General features: G+C 46.2%; 1 protein-coding gene and 1 long non-coding RNA gene across 6 annotated transcripts in view; one reads left to right on the forward strand and one right to left on the reverse strand.

Annotated features, from left to right (window-relative positions):
• LOC129521610 (uncharacterized) overlaps positions 1-12846 on the forward strand; it is a 36550-nt gene extending 23704 nt beyond the window's left edge. The window contains exon 3 of the long non-coding RNA XR_008666839.1: positions 11799-12846. This is a non-coding gene — a long non-coding RNA (uncharacterized LOC129521610). The remainder of the gene's footprint in view (positions 1-11798) is intronic.
• ITPR1 (inositol 1,4,5-trisphosphate receptor type 1) overlaps positions 1-22851 on the reverse strand; it is a 318830-nt gene that overhangs the window by 3831 nt on the left and 292148 nt on the right. For all 5 annotated transcript variants that reach the window (XM_055343239.1, XM_055343238.1, XM_055343242.1 and 2 more), the window contains one exon: positions 5664-5825. In XM_055343239.1, the coding sequence (XP_055199214.1) occupies positions 5664-5825 (162 nt within the window). The remainder of the gene's footprint in view (positions 1-5663; positions 5826-22851) is intronic.

Consider the following 22851-nt stretch of genomic DNA (forward strand, 5'->3'; position numbering starts at 1 on the left):
ATTGACTATTCAGTCATTCTTTTAAATAGAAAAGCTTCTACAACAGTATTTTCTATAACAAACGAGTCTTTAGCTGATAGCACACCTCCTTTTCCCTTCAATGGCCATCACCTGACACCTCACTGCTGCTCCTAACTTTCTAGGTTTGCCTTTCTAACATTCTGCCCGCCCCCTTCCCACCTCCTAAACCTTAAAATTCCCTATTGATGTAGGTTAGTTGCCAAATTCTTTGCTCAGGCAGTCCTATTCCTGGTAATTTCAAGTACCTAGTATATACCTAATTTTGTTTTCTATTTCTGTAGAATAGTGGTTCTTAAACTTTGGCATAGGCCAGAATCACACAGAAGATTAAAACAGATCAAAGGGCCTACAAACAGTTTCTGATTCAGTAGGCCTAGGGTAGGGCCCATTAATTTGCATTTCCAACAAGTAACAAGTGAGGTTTATGTTGCTGGTCTGGGATCACACTGCTTCTCTAGAAGCAGTGATTATCTTGGAAATATGTCAAAGATCACTTCAAGTCTATTTTCACATTCTTAAACACAAAAGTATTTTGGATACATATATCATTTTTCTCAAGGTTAAGATCTTGGAGAAGACTAAATCTGTCTGAATTCTGTTTTGATCAACCACAGCCTTTTAGACAGAATGGCTGTCATTTAAGTGACTAATAAGTGAGAAGGAATAGGGCAATTGCTAAAGGCTTTAGCCCTTCGACAGTGGTCATCATCCAATTATGATTATAAGGAAACAAAAGCCCTAAGGCCTAACTCTGGTCTGTAAAAAACCAAGGTCAACAGTGCTGGCCAGTTAGGTTTCCCTGGCCCATCAGTGCATAGTCTTATATAAGTTCTGGCTTTCTGAGCTCAATTCTACTACCTACTTAAATAATTCACACACAAACCGCGCGTGTGTGTGTGTGTGTGTGTGTGTGTGTAAAGCCTTATTTGTGTATTACCTGTTGCTGTTACCTTTATCAAAGCAAACAATGACTAGAGTGAATCTTCATATTCTCACATCATATTCTCTCTGGACATTTGAAACAAAATTGACTTAAAAATATCCCTCAGATTCTGATCAAAGGAACTATATTCAAAATGTGAATACTGAAAAATCTATTTTGAATAGTGTGAAGTGTCTTATTTGTATTAGATACATTTACAATCCTCAAAATTCCCATTTAGCTAAAGGATAAACATTTGAAGCAGTACTCTTCTTCATGTCTACATGAATATAAAAATTAGCTTGAAATTTAGCGTTCCTACTTTTGGCTCGGTCTAAACAAGAAGCAAAGACTATTGCAGCTTTACAAATCAGATGCAGCCAAACATGGGAAAGACCTTTCATGAAAACACGAAGGGTAGGAAGCAAATGAGCGCATTTTCCTCTCCCAGTCCTGGCCTCCAACGACGGGAGGCAGGCAAAGGAAGGACTGCTTGTCAGCAGCACACGGATGCCACGATCTGGTTTCTAACAGATCAAGGATCTGAAAAACTGCTTTCCTGTCATAGCCAGGTCTTGGTTACTCAGATTCTACAAAGCCAGGAAACTCTAAAATCAGCTGTGTTTCTAACAATGAGCCAAAAATACTAAGAAAAAAAAACCCACAACTCTGAGGAACACTGACGTTGACTTATTGTCAATGTACTTGTTCACACTCTGCGTTGATCCCTAATATTCTGTTCCTCTCTGTTTCACCTGGTAGGCTTGTCCTCAAACTTTGGAATCCAGTTCTTGCAGTACCATCTCAGGCTTCTGTGGCATAACCCAAATTCTCTCCCAACCATCAGGTTGACTGAATTGCTTTCCTCCTTTCACAGTCTATTCACACCACCATTACATACTTACAGGGTTGAATTCTAAGCCATTTACTGATTTGTTTCCCACGCCAGACTGTCAGGTATAGAAAGGGAACAGGTTCTATTCATCTCTGTAACCCCAGTACCTAGGGCTGCACCTCACCAATCTGTTTCTCAAGTGGTGGTTCAAAGAACGAACGGAATCAACCAGAACATAGTGCCATTCCTGGAGCATGCCATGCGTTTTCATGCCTTTGCTCATGCTGATTCCTTTCCTGGGATGCCCCCTACTGCATTCCTCTGCCAGCTCAGAAGTCACCTACTTGTAAGACTACATCATGTACAGGCTCTACTCCTTTCTTACTCCAAGCCACACACAGGACTAAATGCCACCTCCTCTGTGCTCCATCAAGCTCTATTCATGTCTCGAGTGGGATGCACAACTTTTTACACTGCATCATACTGTTAGAGGTCTATTTTCTTTCTTACTAGCTTATGGGACCCTAGAGGGCGGTTGTTACCTTCGTCCCCCTTTGTGGCTCCAGAACAGTGTAAGGAACAACATTCCATTTTCCAACCATAGGCAATTATTCTAATCTTTTGTTATCCCTCCCTTCCTTAAGCAGTTAATGTTTGCAAGGTAACTGTCTTGCATGAAAAGTGCCAAACACTAGAACATGCTAATGTGATCTGAATTTTCAAGCGCTTTTTGTATTCCTAATAACACGTCAGGGTCACTGTCCCAGAGGAAGCCAGTAACATTTTCAATAAAGTGAAGCCTCTCGATATTTGCTCTTTTGCGTTATGAAGAAAACATGCACAAAAAAAAAATGTAGGTTCTTACATCAGTTCTCCTCCTTGGAATAAGAATGTAAGAGAATCATATTTAGTATTCAGAAGCTCTTGGGAGGGGAAACTTCAAGATGAGGTGCACCATTAACACTTAGACTAGCAACTCTAATCAACTGTTCTTGGCAATAGTAGGAAAAGTGACACCACCAGCTAGGTTTTTAACTTCTGTCCTAGACAACAAGTTTTTCTCCTCAAATTGGTATTTTAAGAAAACAACCACCAAAGTGGTCAGTAGCAGCACAGATTAAAACCAAAGACATTCACATTTAAACTATCATTGCTCCATTATGCTTTTTGGACCAGAAGATTGAAAAAAATATCTCAGTGATGAAGCAATTTGTGTGTTTCCCAGTACTTCTAACAGTGAATGCTATTCTTTCATAGCAGCTTTAAAAAATATCTATCACAGAGTTTCTTGCTCATTAATCATGTGTAGGCTTTTATTTTTTAATTCAAAAAATTGTTTTCTTCAGAGGGCAGGAATTCTTACAATTGCTATTTAAGAACCAGCAACTCTCTAACATATCTGCATAATTTTTTATGCAGAACAAATTAAGATATGTTTATGATTGTTACTACACCAAATTTAATAAAACTCAAAATTTTTCTGTAAGTCAGTTCTTAAATGCCCTTAAAGGTTTGTTAAAGTTACATAATCAAAAGAAAATGCTGACTAATTCCTTTTGAAAGAAACACATTTCCCCAATAAAAGCAGCTGTGCTGAATTTTTCCTGGGCACCTAAAAACCTCAGCAAATCAGTCCTGGTAAAGGCACTTGAGAATATATTACTGGTTTTCTCATACTTCTTTTTAGCTTACAACATCTTCCAAGAAAAAATGGTTCACATTCATTCACAGGGGAAGGGCTTTTGGTCCAACTGCCAACTTGGAGACAATGAATATAAGGGCCAGAACCAAGGAGTTTAAATCACAGCTTTAATGTCATTAATGAACACTAGTCCCTATGTATGAAGTTTTACATATTTTGTTTAAGCAAAATTTAGGCTTAGCAGAAACAATTCTACCTTGGATTTTGAAAATGCCAAGTTTCTTTTATGCCTAGCTGTGTAAAATGGCCATGAAGGTATCCTCCACGATGCTTAAGTGTGTGGGGCAACTTTGTAAACTACAAAGCTCTTTAAAAAAAAAAAAAAAAAGTAAGATTGTAAACAGTCAACCTGAAAGGCAAACAGGGTAAGGTGACAAAACAAATGAAAACAAAAATATATACAGCATACAAAAATCCAAGCCACACAGGAGGATCAGGAGTTCCAGCCCTGACATTGTCCTAGAGAGTGAAACACACTTCCTGAGAGCCTTCCGTGCACCTCAGTACCCTCATGGAGACAATGAGGGAGTGAGGCAGGAGGACATTTGTGGTCTTGGATGCCCTCCTTCACCTCAGATGCCTTCTGCGAATTCCTCAGCTCACCTCACCCCTGTGACCATTTTAATGAGAGCTCAACAGTTCTTTTACTGAAGTCTGTATTAGATCAGTTTCTGTAAGGTTTTTAAAAATCTCTGATTTAACTAAGATTCGTGTAGCCACAGCCCTCTCAAAAGGGAGACAGGAACTAAAGCACTGCTGAAGGTGTTAAGTTCACCTGGCTCTCCAGAGGGGCATAGAGAAGCAGCTGCAGCTGTACTCAACGAACAGGTTAGTTCTCTGGAACATTTGGCAGGTGTGTCACAGAAAGGGTAAAAAGTTACTAAGATAATAAGCAGAGCGATCTAGTTAGATCCTCATTAGCTTTACTCATTTAGGTTATTCATTTTAAGGTGCCACCAAGCTCAGTGCTATAGCATTCATAAAGAAGACTTTCTGTTGTCATTAGTCTTATCTATTTGCATCTTAATACAAGTGAAATAAAAGAACTGTGAGGCCCAATGGTAGCTGGGGGCATAATAGTCTGGAACAATTTAGTTGGCAAAGAAACAGAATTCAAAGTAGGATCATTACATTGCTCTGCAGACCATCTCCAAGAAGAGTTTATTCCAGATGGGGTGTTCACTAGTTATATACCTAAGAGTAGAAAATCCCCCATGGGTAGGCCTTGCAACTTACCTGCAGGGCAGCCCTGCCTGATACCTCTTGCTGTGCAAAATTTATAATCTCGTGTATGGAGTTGACTAAAAACCTATATGGGATGCTGACCTGGTCCCATGTCTGTGCCAGGTGATCCCCGTCAGCTCCGGCACAGCACCTGCACCTGCCCACCGGTGGGCCTGCCAGCCCTGGACGCACAGCTCACCTCACCTCGTGTGTGGCGTCCCGTCACCACATCACTGCCTGGCGCTGGTGTGTGCGCTTTTGTTCCCTCAGAAGGGGCTAGGAGGAGGAAGTACATAGGGTTTGGTACAAATCTCCCCCTCCTCCTTCAGGTGCCTTAAAGGGGCAAGTGTCTGCCGTAGGGACAGGGAGCAGGATGGAGCAGTGCTTCTGTAGCCTGGTCAGCTCTCGGGGAGCAGGGGTTGGTCTCTGTTGTCTGTGGTTTTGTCCCCAGCACCTGGTGTGATGCCTGGCCTGTGACAGCCGCTCAGTAAGGATCTGGCCACCGAATGAACTAAAGTATGGTTTTTCCCAGGATGTTGAACTTAAATATCTTGAGTGAAGAGTTGATAGATTTGAGGGCTAGAAAGCAAAGCTAGAAAATAGCTTTTAATCTGACAGTAGGTAAAGTAAAAGAGTATGGCTTTACGGGTGGTGTACAGCACTTCACTGAAGTCATTTGCATTCTCCCTTTTTCTGGTTTTGTTTTTCATATGAAAACCTCGTACCAGCAGCACTGAAAGCAGTGCTACCAGCTTCTCCTGTAAAAGTGCAGTGAAGGGGAACTGGCGGGGAGACGGGGAGACAGGGAGACCGGGCAGCTTTACCCTCTCTGCCTCAGGCCCCTTTTCTACCTCCATGCGAGGGAAACGTCAGCATTTTAACACGAGCACTGCTGCTTCTGCCCCCATCGAATCTGGTGTGTTTGTGTTTAGGGGGCAGATGGGGCATCTGTTCTTTACCTGATCCTTTAGTTCTGACAGCTGGCCGGAAAGGTTAGTGACAAGCTTCATGGTGGACTCCAGCTTCTCCTGCAGGTTCCTCAGCTCATTCTGCTCTCCTTCAGAGTCGCTGCTGACCAAGGACATGGCTCTCATCCTGGGAAACCAGTCCAGGTTTCTTTCCTAAAAATCCACATTAAAAAAAAAGAAAAAAGAAAAAGTCATTTCTAGGAGTAGAGACAAGAAAGGCAGTCCTCCCATGCTATCTTTTCTTTGTGACCTCTTTCATCAGGCACTCTCTGTTGTTACAGAATTAATGTGCTGGGCATTTTAAAAAACCATTCAGTAAATATCTAATTGAATATCCTTGAACTCTCTCAATTCTTAGAAATCACTTTCAAGCTAAGTACAGAGTGAGGGGACCTGGGTGCTTCAGTCAGTTAAGATTTTTGGCTCAGGTCATGCTCCTGGGGTCGTGAGATCTAGCCCTGTGTTGGGCTCCATGCTCTGCGGGGAGTCTGCTTGAGATTTTTTCCCTCTCCTTCCCCCTCTGCCAGCTCAGGTGTGCTCTCTCCCCCAAATAAATAAAATCTTAAAAAAAAACCCCAAAATGAAACTAACTACTTTTTCTCTAAAAGAGAACTAAAGGTAGGTTTCCAAACAACTTCCCTAATCTGTAAATAGGAATGCAGCCACTGCATTACATGGCTAATGAGTAGTAGGTGGTAAAATATATAGAACATAAAATTTTCCATTGAAGTCGTTTTTAGCTGTACAGTTCGGTGGCATGAAGTGCATTCACACTGTTGTGTAACCATCGCCACCCTCTACACCTCGGGAACTTTCTTCATCTTCCCCATCTGAAACTCCATCCCCATTCAAAACTAACGCACCCAGCCAACCACCATTCTGTTTGCTGTCTCTATGAATCTGACTGCTCTAGATACCTCATACTGTGCTGTGTATTTTTAAAAGCATTATACTTGGAAAATCATTTGCAAACACTCTGGAAGTGAAATGAATTTTGAGATCCCAAGTGTTCTGGCATTTACCGGATTTGCGTGTGTGAGCTTTTACTTGGGAGGGGATCGTCAAGAGGTTGAAAATGGGGAGTGGGCTTCTTGTTCCATTACCCTCTTTGTCAGCTTATGGACTGATTTTTTTGTTTCTTTTTCCTTCCAGTTTGACATCATTGATAGGTGCCATCAGTTGGTATAAGAAAGGCCCATTCAGCCTCCTCTCCTGTCTCCATCCTTTCTTTTGATATCTATAGCTTATACCTGAAAAGTTTTTCTCACCACTGGTTAACCAATGAGCCAAGACTTCCTCCTCCCACCTCTCTTATTTGTTGCCCACCTGTGCTTTTCTCCTAAAAAGCAGGCATCATAGAGAAGTTCTGTACAGAGAGGCAGGGATGAATAGTAAAAGCTTAATCAGCACAAGGTAAGGGGAGAAAATGAACTCAAGTCCACATCTGTCTAGTGTCATTTCTGACCAGGACCATTTTGATCCCATCGAGATAAACATTCTAACACAAATCTTGCCCATCCCCTCACCCTCTGCCAGTACACGCACACAGGGCACACACACTATTATTTCTACTTCGTGTACACCATCAGTCTTCAAATTTTTCTCTATGGTACATATTTTCTGATAGTAAAGATCTTTGGCTTTGTGGACCAAATGGTTTGTCACAATGACTCTGCTATTGCAGCCTGAAAGCAGCCACAGGCTGTACAAACATGAATGAGTGTAGCTGTGTTCAAATAAAACTTTATTTACAAATGCTGGTGGTGGCAGGCTGGGTTTCACCCATATTCTGGAGTTTGCCAACCTGTGTGTCATACAGTAGAAGGCATCAACATGCTTAAAATCAGATACAGAATCCCACAAGACACGTCTAAATGTTAAAAAGCAACCAAGACAGTCTAGCAATATTGAAGCCAAATGAGAACAAGTTGAAAAATATTACAAAGACGGCATACCACTGTCAATGTGGCATCACATTTACTTGAGTGCTTAAAACATCTGGGGAATCTGGTAATTAGGAACCCACTAGCCTCTAGCATCATGAGTGCAGAGACTACCTTAGTATAGTGACCAGAACATGGTAGACAGTTGATAAATATTTGTGGAGCCCTCAGAGCGAATGCATAAATGGTGAATTTCAGTTGCTTAGAATGACTGCTGGAGGAGAAAATGATCATCTCTACCTTCCTGTACCAAATACTCTGTGATCAGCACTTCATTCACATGTACCTTTATGTTAGCCTATATTCATTTTCATCAATTTCCCACCACAGTGCAACAGGCAAAAAAAGACCATTCAATACAACATCCCATTTCAAAGATGACCAGTCTAAAAATCTAAGCTGTTTCCATGTCTGGGAATAGGTTTTCTGCTGTGTGTCTACAGCAAAGAGGAGGAGGAGAATAAGCATTTGAAGACATTTCAGTTTGGCATTGCCACTGAAAGCTAAATAACCTATCACTGACTATATTCACTGCTCCTGTGTCCATCCTTCAGACACAGTCGTACCTTCCCACCAAAGAAACGTCCCACGTTCAGTGTCTAATGCTAAGGGAGGAATGAACGTAACTGTTCAGAAGAGGGCGCACACAGGGGACAGGTGGTTACTTACTCTCACTGGGCCGACCTATGGAGGAAGAAGAGATGGTGTGGGCTGGACTGATGAAAACGTGAGCCTTTTTGCAAAGCACGAATGCAGTAGGATCACACAGTACAAGACCGGGCTGGCAATCAGAGGCCTCACATATCCACAGGGACTGTCATCAATTTTTACAGACCGACTCCCTGACCCCACACCAGGACAAGTTGAAGAGGAAAGATCCAGTGTCCTATTTACACTGTCAGACTCAGAGGAGCATACGGACACACCATCAATTGGGATGTGACAGGATGTCATGCCAAGTAGGAGTTTGGAGATCACTGTCACAGCTGGATCTGTAATGCAGAAAACTGAGCCCTGAAAGGGAAGGTAACTTGTCCTGGGGAGGGAGGGACACAACGAATTCTTGTATTTCACAGGGGACCCTGAGTGTTGATGAATTATAAACTGCTATTTTGGGGTGAAATATTTGCTAGTTCTTTGAATTTAAATCAAAAGTATAAGCATTATTTTAGGTCCCTGGAAGGAAATATTTAAAAAATACAAATATATATTCAACATCTACTTCAGGAGCACTTCCCTTATGTGCTTGGTGCTGAGGGAACAGCAGTGAGCCACACACACATATGGTTGCTGCCTCCTGGACCTCTGTCAAGTAGAAATGGCTTTGAAACCCAAGTATGAGATGGGGTTCTTGCCGTCACAGCTCTTGTTATTTAGTTAATGAGTGGACATATTACGTTAAAAAAGAAGAATGGTATAAAGCAGGCTACGTGCTATCAAATGAGTGGCAGAGTAGGGCCAGCGTCAGAGCCGACCAGCAGTGATGATCACGGGCTGGAATCCTCCTGGGGAAAGGCATGGACCTGAAGGAGGGCCATTGCTTGGCCTAACTAAAGGCAAGCATGAGGGCATTCTCCACAAAGTGGGGCCGGCACAGGGAGGAAACCAGTTTGGCTGGAGTGGGGGATGAGGGCCTACAGGCAAGGGCAGCTCAGACTATAGATACTGTAGAACCGATCAAAGTGTGGGACAGCCTGGTGCATGAAACAGGAGTAACCCGAAGTGTGGAATGAAGAGGGCTAGGGTGAGGGGGCTGGCCGAGGGAAGGAGGAGGGGGGTGACCTGGAGTCCCTGTGGGCCTGCCTGGTGATGCAGGGAGAGAGGCATGTGCATGGCACTCCAGCAGCTAGGGTGGCGAGGACTCACTACTGACATGCAATTTAGTATGTTCAACTGCCTAATCTGGTTAGAGAATGCCATCTGAAACCTACCTTTCAAATCTTGCAATGTTCCTTTGCTTAGCAAACCCCCCCATAAAAAACCACAGATTTCCAAATAGAGTCCACATTAATGAAGTCTTCAAAAGAACACAGAAAATTGACACAAGAGTCTGCACACAGCTTAAAGCTTAAGCAGCAGTTTCTTTTCTGTATTCCAACAGCAAGTGACCAAATGACTACAGATTAAAAGAGGTTTTCTGTGGCAGATTCCCACCTTCTTTCATGGCATATTTGATTTCTGGACTCCCATGGAAGGAGAGTCCCTTTCCTCTCCGAAAGGTCTTTGAACAAATGCAAAATGCAGACCTCACTAAACAACTGTTTGTTGAACATTTATAATTTCTGTGCCCAGCAGAGGGTTAAGTATTGAGGGTCTCAAGATGAGCAAGACCAGGTCCCTGCCCCCAACGTGCTTTAGTGCACAGACTGTGGTCACAAGGCTGGTCCTAGGGCATGGTTCTTCACTTCTGAGAGCCTCCCCTCCCAAGCTGTGACCTGCCGGATGAATGAGTGTGGTCCACCAGTATTAGGAGGACTGCTACGGGCAGCTGTGCTCATCGTCTCAGTGGCTATGATGACGCACTCAGATCCCCTTTGCCTTTGCTTTACTTGGGCTTCCATGAGTGAGACACCCATCATCCTGGGGCATGAAGGTCTGGCCCAAGGGTATATAACGCCACAGACAGAAAATAATGCATCTTTTTTTAGAATGCCTGTTTCACTGAATGGTAAATTATTGAAAATATTTTTATGTTAAACTCAAAATATGCCCTACAAAGAACATGACATTTAATCAAATTTTAAAAGTTAAATCCAAGATTTGAAAGAAATGTCCTATTTGCCTGAGGCCACTTTAGGCCACATACCCTGATCCTAGGGATAAACCTTCATTCTCCAGCTCAGTGGAGTCCTTGAGTGCAGAGCTGGAAAAGGATTTCTGGTCTGGATATTTTCTGGCTACCACCACACAGCTTCTCCCTCAGTGCTTTCCTCCAACTCTGATACATAACAATGCAATCTAAGATGGGGGAATCCCACTAAAATCCTAAACCATAGGAAAGCAGCTCAACTGCAGAAATTCAAGTAGTCCGGATGGCATGTATTTTTAGCTTTTCTGCACTGAGGCAGGTAAATCCCCAAATCTGAGATCCTCGGTGTTGCCAGTATTTTAATTAAATAATCATCCTGAGCTGTTAAGTCAAATCTCAAATTACCAAGGAGTACCTAGTGGTTAAAATTAATTAGCAATTCTAGCCACACCGTTCTCTCAGCTTCCATTTGATTTTGCACCCTGCACAGTAGGATAAGCTCTGGTGCAGTGTAAGGTTGCTCACCGACTGCATCTCCCTCCGTAGAGAATCTAAGTCTTGAAGGGAAAATGCTTAGACGATCCCAATTACCAGTACAGGGGCACAGAGAACACTTGAATCCAATCACTTTGTATTTAGCTCGGACTTTCATAGGAGATGGTGCGCCTGCTTGAGTGCTCTAGGATTCCAGGGGAGCCTGCAGTACACGGTGCTCCAGCTGGTCAGTCTGGAGACCTCGAAGCGTTTGCAGCATCCTGCCTTTATGTGCACTGAAGATCCAAAACAAGGCTCAGTGTCTTGGCTTCTGCATTTTTTGAGAAAATCATCTTCAACTGGCATTTTGTCTGTACGTGAATTTAGTGTGTGTGCACACGTGTGTGTGTGTGTGTGTGTGTGTGTGCGCGCGCGCGCGGAGGGTGGAGTTGGGGGAGGCTGTGGGTTCAGGGAGCGTCTGTCAGCAGCATCTGTCGCTCTGGGCCTGAGACGTCCCCGTGCCTGCCTGGCTCTCCTTGCTGCTGGCATCTCGCATACCAATGTCGTTAGGCACCGTCTGCCCTGGTCCTCCTACAATCCAGCCAGTGCAGTTCCCGGCACTGCAAGCGCTTCCTCTGTCAGAGCAGACAAACTGACTGAAGCCACAGCCGGAAGCAGGCTGACCACAAGTGCTAAAGTTCTGGTTAGTTCTTTTCTAGGTAAAGTTGGAAAAGTCCCTGCAAAGGCAAACATTGAAGTTTTAGACACGGGGGTGGTACTGACCTCTTGAAATGTCCTTGACTGGAAAGAAGGAGGGTGTGTGTGTGTGTGTGTGTGTGTGTGTGTGTGTGTGTGAGAGACAGAGACAGAGAGGAGGAGGAGGAGAGGAAGTTGGATTGTATGATGCAAATGCTAATCATTCTGAGAAGAGGTGTTTTTTTTTTTTCTTCTTCTTCCCAGGTTCAACTGAAGAGGCTGTTCTAAGAAAGACGACTGAGGTAATCAATTACCTTCCTCGGAGAAAGTCTGCTCAGGTAGCAGTTTGTTTACCATGTAAACAGTGGAGCATTTACTGTTGAAATAGCCGGACTAGAGATTTTGGACCTCTCGGTGGGGGGGCACAGTGGGGGGCACGAGGGCAAGAGAGATGGTGGGGGAGAGAAGATGGGTCTTGGGGAAGGAGACCTGTGGCTTGTCTTTCCCAGTCCCCTCTGAGGAGATTCAAAAAGGTAAAGACTGTCCCTTCAACTCACATGGCAGGTGTGTGTCTACTCATCTTACTGAGCAGGATGACAAACCAGGTTTTCCCAGAAAGCCTGGGACCGCAGGGGACAGGAGTGACTAGAGGAGGCAGGGGTGCAGGGGAGGACTGCGGATAATCCTTAACTTTCCAAAAGCAAGAATACAGGACACTTCATGAACTTCAGATTACTTGCCCCTTTGGTGGGGAGGAGGGGTGACTATTTTTTTTTTTTACTGAAGGGGACTAAAATAATCCATTTTTAGGGCTCACTTTTCTGAGACCACAGCAAAAAAGCAAAACTCAGAATCTGTTGCTTTGGGTGAGAAACGGTGATAATGATCTCTAACTCTGCTCAGTGATTCTAAAATTGCTATTTATAGCAAACATTACACATTAAAAACAACTAAACTAAAAAAATGGATGCCAGCTATGGACACAGTAAGAAGATCAGGGGCTGGGGGGCGGAGGGAAGGACGTCTTGGTGGAGCGCAGAGGATTTTTAGGGCAGTGAAAGTCTTCTGTTTGCTGCTGTAGTGCTGGATACAGGTCACTGTATAATTGTTAAAGCCTGTAGAAGGTACACCACCAAGGGTGAGCCCTAACGTAAACTGGTCTGTATTTAATCATGTGTCATATATTGGTTCATCAGTTAGAACAAATACACCGCAGTAATAAAAAATGTTAATAAGGGGGAAACTGTGTGTGTGAGTGTGGGGAGGGGAGGTAGGAAGGGAGCAATATACGGGAACCCTGTGCTTTCTGCTGTTTTTATGTAAACCTAAAACTGCTATAAAAAATAAAGTTCACTAAAAACAAGGGATCCCACACTTGGAATTTGTTGGCCAGTCCCAAGTCCAAAGATCCACTTCCCTCTGTTCCAAAGTTCAGTGAACTCAAACCACATACGGTATCTCTACATTTCACAGGTGCCTTTCTACCACAGCCTTGTGACACGAGTTTGTCAGCAGGAAGAGTGATGACCTGAATCAGGTGCTAAGGACTTTAAGTCACAAGCCCCCAGTGTGTTTGAGGACAGTGCGCCAGTGAAGGTGTCAGTTAACCAACTGGGGTCTCTGTTTCTCTTGAGAAAGAGATCATGGGCTGCCCCTACGGAACTACTGTAAGGATCAAATAGGTGTGAGAAGGCGTCCCATAAGCTGGAAAGCATTATGCAAAAGCATTATCGATCAGTGTCATCAGCCTAAGGTCACAGAGCTAGTCTAGAGTCGGCCCTGGAATTCAGGTATGGACGCCTCGTGTGGTGCTTGGCTTCCAAGTCAGGTTAGGTCCTTCTCCTTTCTATGGGATTTGACTTCCGAGATACAGATTGCTCCTCTACCACGCAGCCACACGAAGGCTGCCCACAGTGCCTCCAGCTGTAGGGGTTCTGCTCTTGAGCTCTGAATGAGATTACCAAAACAGGCCGCATTATATAATCTTCAGCTGGGCTGGAATGACCACTCACCCTTCCCAGACTCAGTTAATAGTTGTTCTTGGATGATACAGTGTAACAAAGACAGGCCCTTGCCAGGAGAGCGAGCCGCACCCATTTCTGATGAAATCCCTAAGAAGAGCCAGCTGCGGAATCACTGTTTCAGTCATTGGAGACCCCAGGTGAAGTGAGTGCTGGGCCCCCCCGCTGAGACACGGAGGAAGCAGGGCTTGTCCCAGAGTGGCACGGCTGTGTCCTGGGCGCCTGGGCCGCCAGGCAGAGGAAGCCAGAGGCCTCAGAGGAGGAGAGGAAGGTGGGGCTGGCAGCTGGTACCAGACAAGGCAGTGTTGGCCCAGTGGAGACTCCTAATAAAGAACAATTAGGCTAACTTGCCCTCCTCTCAAGCTGGCTCATGACATTTTGCTTAGGCAACTTCCCCCTGCATTTTCAGTTAGCTAAGAATTCTACCAGAACGTTCCCAGAGGTTATATATGGGATTTTAGCCATTTCTATAGGTTTTCCTCTATTCTTTTCTGGGTTTCAGGACTCTCAAACTTTGCTCTCTTACTACCTTTATGCAGTCATGGTTTTTGTTTTTTGTTAAGCCTACTTAAACAGCTTTCCAAATTTCTCTGCTGTTGTTTCAGGAAAAAATACTTGGCATTTATCTTTGAACCTACAAACACATACACACACATCCATAAGCCTCACGACTAAGCTGCTTCACACATGAGTGTTCCATTGAACAGTGTTTATCATTCTGTGGGTTTCTATGTTGGCCAACACTTGACCAAAATGGTTTTAGCTAAGGTCAGCCCTGCCTGGATATACTCAAAGAATAGAGAAAAAGTCTTTCTTCTTACTGTTCGTACGACCAGCAAGGGTTGAGGGGCAAGTCACCAGCGATGTTACTGACGTGAGGGTGGCCTGGAAAGAAAGCTTGAGCTCCTAAGGGTGACAGAGATCATCAGCTGTGTGCACACCTTCTCAATTCCTCAAGCCTTTCCAAGTCCCCCATTTTACTCATGTGCCCCATGCACCCTGATCCCAAAGATTTGCTAGCCTGTTCACACAGGTCTCCTCCTCTCTCCCTCCTGACACCCATACCCCTGGCTCTTGACAAAAACCCTCTTTAATAGTTCATGAACTCCCAGCAGCATTTTGCAAGTTGCTTCACTGAATCGTAGTGCTAAAGATGGCGTAAGAGGCCCTTTGGTTCAACTTTACTTTATAGGTGGTCACACCACGGCCCTGAGAAGAAGTGGGTTGGTGAAAGGAGAAACCGAGGGCCTTGTCCACCTGAGTACCCGGCACAGACGCAGGACTGCACCTAAAGACTAGTATCCGTGCATCCCCACATTCCTTAGCAACACACTGGCAGGCCTCACTGTAGAGAGGCCCCTTACAGAACCCCAAGCGCAGACATGGGGGCCCCGGAACATTGTGCGGCTGGCTTTAGAGGCACTGACTCCCGCACGCTTAAAAACCTGCAGAGAACTTGTGACTCCCCCAGACTTAGCAGCAGCCTACCGCTGACAGGAATCAAGAGCCGATTACCATGGTGTGTATGTTCTGTGCACTACAATCTCTAGTCTTCTAGTCACGTAAGCCGTATCCGGTCCATCAGTGCTGAGATTCAGGAGGAAACAAAGGAGTTACAGGTGCAGGTCGGTGCCTGGGGCTGCAGGAGGCAAGGGAGGCACTCAGGGGGGTCGGCACTGGGGCAAGGAGCAGAAGGCGGTGCAGCGTGTGAAGGGGAGAAGAATACATCCCTGGAGTTCCCTTCCCGCGTCTGCTGGGTTGGGGGAAGCGTGTAAGCAGATATTGCCGTGCGGACACTAGCGTGTATGGACTGCCCGGGCTAACTACGGCGGGGAGCCTGGCACCGTGGGGAGCAGTCTTGGGCCACCGCCGGGCTCGCGTGCCGCCCCCGGGGGACCGCAGCCCCGGGCTCGAAGCACAGGCGTCCCTCCTGGAGGCTACAGCGCTGCTCCCCTCACCGGTCCCAGCTGTGCCTCGCACACGCTCTGTGCCGGTCAGAATGCGGGCGCTCGGACAGGGCAGACCTGGGGTCTGGCGGCCAAGTGCTTCCCCGTGGGGCGCGGCAGGGCGAGGGGCCTTCGCAGCCTCTGGAGCAGAGGGCAGAGCGTGCCATCGGCCTGGGCGGGGACACAGGCTGGCAGCTGCCCTGTGCAGCTGCCGCTGACGGAGCCCAGCTCAAGTGCACAGGGTGGGGCGACGGCACGTCTGGCCGGAGGCGAGTCCAGGGCTGCTGACACGCTGTTTCCAGCCACCGGAAAGCGAGCGCCAAGTCCCCCTCCCGGCTCCCTTGCTCTGATATTCTCAAACTCGGCCACGGTGCCAGCTGACTTCGGAAGGCACAGGAACTGTACCGGGTGCCTCGGAGGCTGTGCCCTCCGCTTGGCTAAGGCTGGCTAAGGGCTTTGGCAGCCCGGGGCCCATGTTACTCCAGGCCTGTGGCCCCCAAGTCGGGCAGGATGGCTGAGGGCTGTCGGGACAGCACCCGCACCCCCAGGTCCGGGACTATGCAGGCCCTCCCTTCCTCCCCGCAGCCTCACTGTAATTCCAGAATAAAAGTCCGAACCCATGACCGGCCACCTGCACGGAAACACAGGGTTTCCATGTCACTTTATCGGCAGCCGCCGCCTGCCTGGCACGTGATGAAGCACACGGGAGGCGGATGGGCGGGGCGGGTGCTGACCTCTCCCGCACTCCAGGTCCCGGCTGCTCGGCTCCGGCTCCGGTTCCCTGCTCCCCGCTCCCCGCTCTGGGCTCCCGCTGCTGAAGCCCCAGGACGGCTGCCTCCACGCGCACTTCCCTGCTCCCGCGCCTGCCAGCACCCCTTCCCTGCAGATTGCCAGGGCCTCGCTTTTATCTGATTAAGAAACACCAGTCTTTCCTGCTCTCCATTTCTGTCCGGAGCTATTCCCTTTGGTCCCTTTACCCAGTTCCTCAGGCAGAAAGCTGCTGGCCTCACTTAGGAGAGTGCCCGTCTGCAGATTTCATAGCAACAGGCTCTCCCTCTCAGGGCAAGAAAGGTGCAGTTCCCCTTTTAAAAGAAGGCGGTGACATGTAGGTAATTCAGTTCCCATTTTGATCTTTTGCCCCCGTTAACATACAGCTTTCTGACTGTGCTTGCTTCCTGTGTCTTCTTATCCAATGCAGATAACACAAGTGCTGAGGCCAGATGCCCTATGGCATAGAATCTTCCTCATAGATATTTAGTAGTGCTTTATTTGCTAATAGAATTTTTTTTTGCTTGGAAAATTTACCCAAGAGGTATTTTCCAACCAAAAAGAGATGGCCTTTACATGTCTTTCTTGATGCAAATCCTCCAGGAATGCGGGCTCCTGGCCTGGCCCCTCCTATGTGAAAAAGGCACTATGTTCTAAGAGCATTTCACTGACTACCATGATATTACTTTTGGTTTGGAAAATTGTTTCTTTGCTTTTATAACCTTGTACAACTAGTTTCTGAAGAGGTCAAGTGAATTAATACAAGGTGGAACAGACTAGAAAATCTCTAGTGGAATAATGTGTGAGCACGTGAGGGAAGGAGGGAGGGAGGGAAGGAAGGGAAGAGAGAGAAGTCAAGAGCGGTCTATTTTCACCGTGAGAAAAAGTCAGCACCAGGCTTAAAGGATGATGGATCAGACACTCTAATTATCAGGGAGCTCTAACTATTCAGATGAGTCACCCGGGTGTGGAAGCCCGTCTGTCTATGGTTCTGGTGAATCTCCCTTCGCCTTTAACTCAAGACACCTCTCTCCTCTCAAAAAATGGCCACCAAAGGCAGGATCATGCCCTGTTCCAGGCTCAGGTGAGAGTAATGATGTTTATCAGATTTAACCAAGTTAGCATTAACATATATTTCAGATCCACCCTTTGTAAGAGGTGGCTCTGCCTTTCCCAAACTCTAGTTATTTCTACCACCCACTATCGTATTCTCCTCAACGTGGTTGCCTGACTAGCAGTGCTGGTGGCAGCTCAGAGAGTTGACACCCATCTAATGCCCAGAGCTACTGTCTTGTTGATTTTTGTGTTAGCCAGTCAGCATCACTCAGGAGGTCTTCTCTCTCCCTCCTCTCACCCCCACAACCCAGGTGGGGCCTTTGGTGGGCCTTGCCTCTTTTGAAGGTGGCTAATTTGCCTGGGAGATGAGCCAGTTCAAGCTAGGAAAACCAGAGTCAGCCTGACCAACAGCACCATGGCCTTGATGCTGAGGGCTGTGTGTGAAGGAGGAACCACACTGTCCCCGTACATGTTGGGACAGCTCCAGGGTGGGTTCTGATTCAGCAGCCCTGGATGTGAATCTCAATTCCAGGCCTTCCCAGCAGGGTGACCCTGGAGAAGCAGCTCAACCTTGCTGGGCTATACTTTCCCATCTGTAAAATGGGAACAGTGCCACCTACAATGCTGTTCTGGAGATTAAATAGCACCATGCATGCAAAGCATTTATTTCAGTATATACTGATTAAACACGACCTATTATTAGAGTTATTATCCAATCTGCTCTTGTTACGCCAAAGTACAGCCCCACCAGTCCCCTCCTCCAGAAGCAGCAGCCTATCTCCCGACACTCAGGCTATGTGGGAGGAGGTTCCCCCCAGCTAGCCCAGTGGTCCCTTGACATGCTATCTTGGGGAAGAGAAGGGTCCAGAGCACATCCAGCTATCAGGGGATGTTGAAATATAGATGAACAGCATTCCATCTGACCACCCTGCACAATTCACTCAGAAACATGCCTCTGAAAATAACTTCTTTTTCAAGGTAGAATTCCAACGTATAGAAGGGAAATCTATATTTAATTAACAAAACAGATGCTATATATATTTAAATTATATTAAATGATAAATTAAATTATAGTTCTGTCTTCTTTACTAACCTTCTTTCTTTAGGTTTCTCAAGTTTCTAACTTTCAGGAGTAACTTTGCTTAATAAATTGAACACTGGCTTTTCTCCTGAGCTTGACTGTCACAGAAAATTGGGCTGCTGAATCTTTGCTGGGAATCATATATTTGGTCTTTTATCTACAACATGCCTGCTGTGCAGTATTTAAATTCCTGCAGGCAAAGATGCAACTAATTTACCACTTATCTGGGTTACATATATCTGATTGTATGGCCTGTCAAATCCCTGTCTATGGACTAACACATTCTCATTTCAGTCAGCGACGGAGAGAAGTCAAAGAATGTTAACTTATTGACAAAGACTGTGTACATCAAGTATGGTGAAAATCTGAATGCAGCTCAGGACTAATAAAACTCTGCTTATCATAAAGGCGACCACTACAACTCTACACAGTAGCACCAAAAATCAAGTTCCTATGGGGAGAGGAAGCTCAGGGGTTTTTCTCCCGCCCTGAAGTGCCAGGCCTAAGTGCGCACTCCGTAGTCATGTTTCTCTGTAAGTACAGCCCTGCCTGGGGCCTGAGTCAACGAATCGGAGACTGCATCTCCAGGCCGAGCGCACTGTCAGTTCTCTACAGCAAAACGAGGGACCTGGCTTCCCCACAGCGGTGCTAGGTACAGCACCAGCTCCGATCACGGGCGTCGAGCTGAGGGACGCATCGACCACTGAACCAAGTACCATCATCACAGAATCTGACATACAAAACAAGTCACCCAAACTCCTGGTCGTGGGTCGTGACTGTGAGTGGGGGACGCTGCCAAACACAGGGATACAAGTCACAAGTCTTGAGGCCGATTCGATGGAGAAAGAGTGATGTCAGGTTTGTCCTGCTCCAACATTTACGAGGACTTAAGTCTAAATGTAAGAGCAAGGAAGAAGCAGGAATTTTCCATGGGAGGAACTTCTTGGAGTCAAGATGCCCATTCCGACTTTTCTTAGCAACAGCGTGCCAACAGCCAAGACATCTTACACAGTCGTGAAGTGTAGGACACGATGCTTGCGTCAGCTCTCTCAGCACTGCACTCTGCTTCCCTGCCGACTGCTCTGTCTGTTCATCTGGCCCTTCTGGCATCCACTCCCTGCCTCCTCCAGTGCCTGCCACCCCCTCCACCCTGGTCCCCGCATTTCTCTCATTGCCATCACCCAATGGACACGGGAGGTGGTTATTAATCCCTATACAGAGAGCAGCTCTGGTCAGGGAAGTCCCATTACTCCCTGGGACTACGTGGTTAGGAAGGAGCAGAGCCGAAACTCACGTCCTGGATTCTCTACCTTCAAATCCAATGCTGAGGGAGTGAGGTCGTCATGGTAGGCATGGGCCTGGCCTTGGCTTTACCAGGAACGTTCCCATCTCTAATGAAAGGAGACAAGGCACGACCAGAGGGAGAGAGAAGAGAATATACAGTCTTCTCTTCTGTTTAGATGAAAATTAAATGGTAGGGAACATCTGGCTGCTAAGTTCCCTACTGTCATCTCTGGCAAGAAACACACTGTCTCCATGTTTTTTTTTGAGATGAAAATCTATTTACCATCCCTGACACCATGGTCTGTGGGGAGTCATTTTCAGGGCAGCTGTGAAGCTCCTCCTCTACCTTCCAAGTGATCACCTGGGGTCCCTTCTGTTTGGTGGTTTTGGGGTGTCTATGGGCAGCTGTTACATCATAGTTCTTAATGAGTCTCCAGGATCTTAATTCGTGAGCTGAGGGAGAGCTGAACAACCCCAGCCTCTGCCCACTAGTCAAGAAGTGGTTTTACTGAGAAACCCAAGTCAGAAAAGAGCCTGTCTCCTTCCTGTGATTTTTTTTTGGGGGACATGAGGTAAGCAAATGGGTAGGTGACTTTTCCTTCCATCTCTGACACTGTTAGCTGCCCTTCTCTCCTTGATCCTGGAAGAATAGAGTTGGCTTCTCAAAGAGATCACCCGGCATTTCTCCCTAGGACTGGTGGGCAGGAGGTCTGCCTCCTTAGGAGGAAATGTTGAGAGGAACTCCTCTCTGGGCTGTGGCTGTCTCCACGGGGAATGACCGAATGGGTCTACCACATGGGCCTGTGGCCTGCCCCCCCACAGCTCTGAGTTCCCATGGGCTGTCAGTTGAACATCCCTAGTACTAACCTCCAGTGGCCAGTGGTCCCTAGGGAGTCGCCAGCAGGGATTCGTGTGACTTCTGTACTGGACACCACTGAGGATGGTGCTGACAAAAGGCATAGCCTTTCAGCCAGTGGATCTAACACTTGCCTGAGCCCTCACTAAGGGCACGGAACATCTGGTTCCTCGGCAACTTTGACATTTAGCGTTAAGAATTTTCTGATGCTACATATTTTTAGGCCTTTTGACAAGAAGTTCTTGTACAATTGAAGAATGCTGTGGATGAGGAAAGCACACTGAATGCTGGGTTTTTCAAAGCATCGCCAAGCAATGGGCTCTGAGCAGGCTCAGTGGGAGGCTGGGGTGGGTGGGGGGTGACTCCTTGGCTCTTAATCCTCACCAGGTGACTGCTCACAAGGCTCCTTTAAGTCTTCATGATTGAGACAGGAACCTAAAAGTGTGCCAGGATTTTCTGTGACAGTAAAGTAAGATGATTAACAGAAAGCTTTAAAACTGGCCCCTGAAGATTTAAAGATAGGGCACAAATACTTTCAAGAGAAGCAAACAAAGGAAAGGAGAAAAAGAATGTGTGACAAGGGTAAAAACTCGAGGTCATTTCCTCTATATGTTACAAGACTTACTGCAAACAGGTATTTATGTGTGTATGCAGAAAGGTCTCTGTCCACACAAAGGCTGACCAAGTATCTTCATTTGGCCATACCAACAATTGGAGGAAAATAAGGGACAAGGAGAACTTTGCAGTTAACGTGTCTTGACTCCAGAGACCTAACCGAAAGTCTGCACTAGCAGCCACCAGAATTCCCAATTCAAAACAGATCCTACTCCCACCTGACCCCTTGCTGCCAGCTGCCTCCTGGTCTGCTCCCTCCTGTGGCTAAGGGGCAGTCCCTAGTCGTTAACCCTGGGCTTGCACCCTGGTTCACGGCTTCGGAGCTCCTCCTGGGCAAGCTACTTAACCCTGAGCCTGCCTTTCATCTGTAACAGAGAACATCCATCGGCTCCATTCTGGAATTTGTGTCTTTTTCCTCCTTCTCTGTTAATTTTTTTCTCTTCTCCCTCTGCTTATCTATGACCCCCTCTTTCAACCCCTTTTAAAGTCATCTCTGCTGTAAAACCTCCTCCATTTCTCTTTACTCTCAAAGTCCTCTTTGGTTCCCCACTGAGGGTAATTTTAATTATGAAACACAGTACTAGAAGTAAAAGAGCTTTATAAGCCGTAGAGTGCTAAAATCTTATAGAACATTAGGAATAGCTATCCTCAGCACTCACATCACCAGTTCAGATGATCATTTCTTCAATCAGCATCTGTTTTGTATCTTCTGTTGGATTCTTACTACTCCAAGCATGATCCACCAACCAGCAGCTTTGGCATCCCCCGGTAGCTTGCTGGAAGTGCACCATCTCAAGTCCTGACAGTGCCTGCTGGATCACAATTGAAACTCTAACCCATCTCCAGACTGATACGTACAATAAAATCTGAGAAGCATGGAATTAGACTTCAAGGACGGATCTCAAGGGTACAAACGGCACAGAATCCCCAGAAAGCCTTCCAGAACCCGCAGAGGCCTCTGAGCTGGTGTTACATGGGGGGTCAAGAATATTACCATGTGACTGCTGGCCTGCCAGCAATAAAACTAAAAACCTGCCTGCATCTACTGCATATGAATGATGATATTTACAGGAACAGATGTCACCTGAGATTTCTTTATATTAAAAGCTTTAAAATCACATCTGCATAAAAAACACAGAAGGGTTCATTTAGGATAACTCATTATCAGGCTGAGTGCTTAAGTCCTTGGCAACTAGAAGGAGAGTCAGTGAATTGTGTAGTCTTTTTAAAGAACTGATGGCCCCCTCTCCCCAAAGTGAGCTACTGTAAATCACAAAGGCTCCCTAGACTTCACAGTTCATGCCTCCTCACTTTACCAACACCCCCGAACATTTTAATGGAGTTCAGAAACCACAGGTATGAAAGGACAGCTGGCCTGGGACTCCCACTGCACAGGTTTGCTGCCTCCACGTAGTCCTGACCAAAAAGAGTGCTCTGGAAACCTGTGGCAGCTTCCCCTCTTCCCAGGACAGGGTGGTCACGCTCCCCATCAGCAAGAAGATTAATTTGGGACTCTAATTCCTCCATCATATGATCCCTTCCTAATGATTAGCAAAGCATCTCCCAGAAAGGCTAGGCCGAGGCCAAACAAATGAGCAAATAAACCATGCTGAGTGCATTACATCAACTGATCATTTTTTTTAAAAGTTCTCTTAGGGAACAGGTCTTATTTAAGGAGAAAAAAACAAAA

The sequence above is a fragment of the Nyctereutes procyonoides genome, unplaced genomic scaffold, assembly GCF_905146905.1.
Source record: "Nyctereutes procyonoides isolate TBG_1078 unplaced genomic scaffold, NYPRO_anot_genome, whole genome shotgun sequence".
Classification (NCBI taxonomy): domain Eukaryota; kingdom Metazoa; phylum Chordata; class Mammalia; order Carnivora; family Canidae; genus Nyctereutes; species Nyctereutes procyonoides.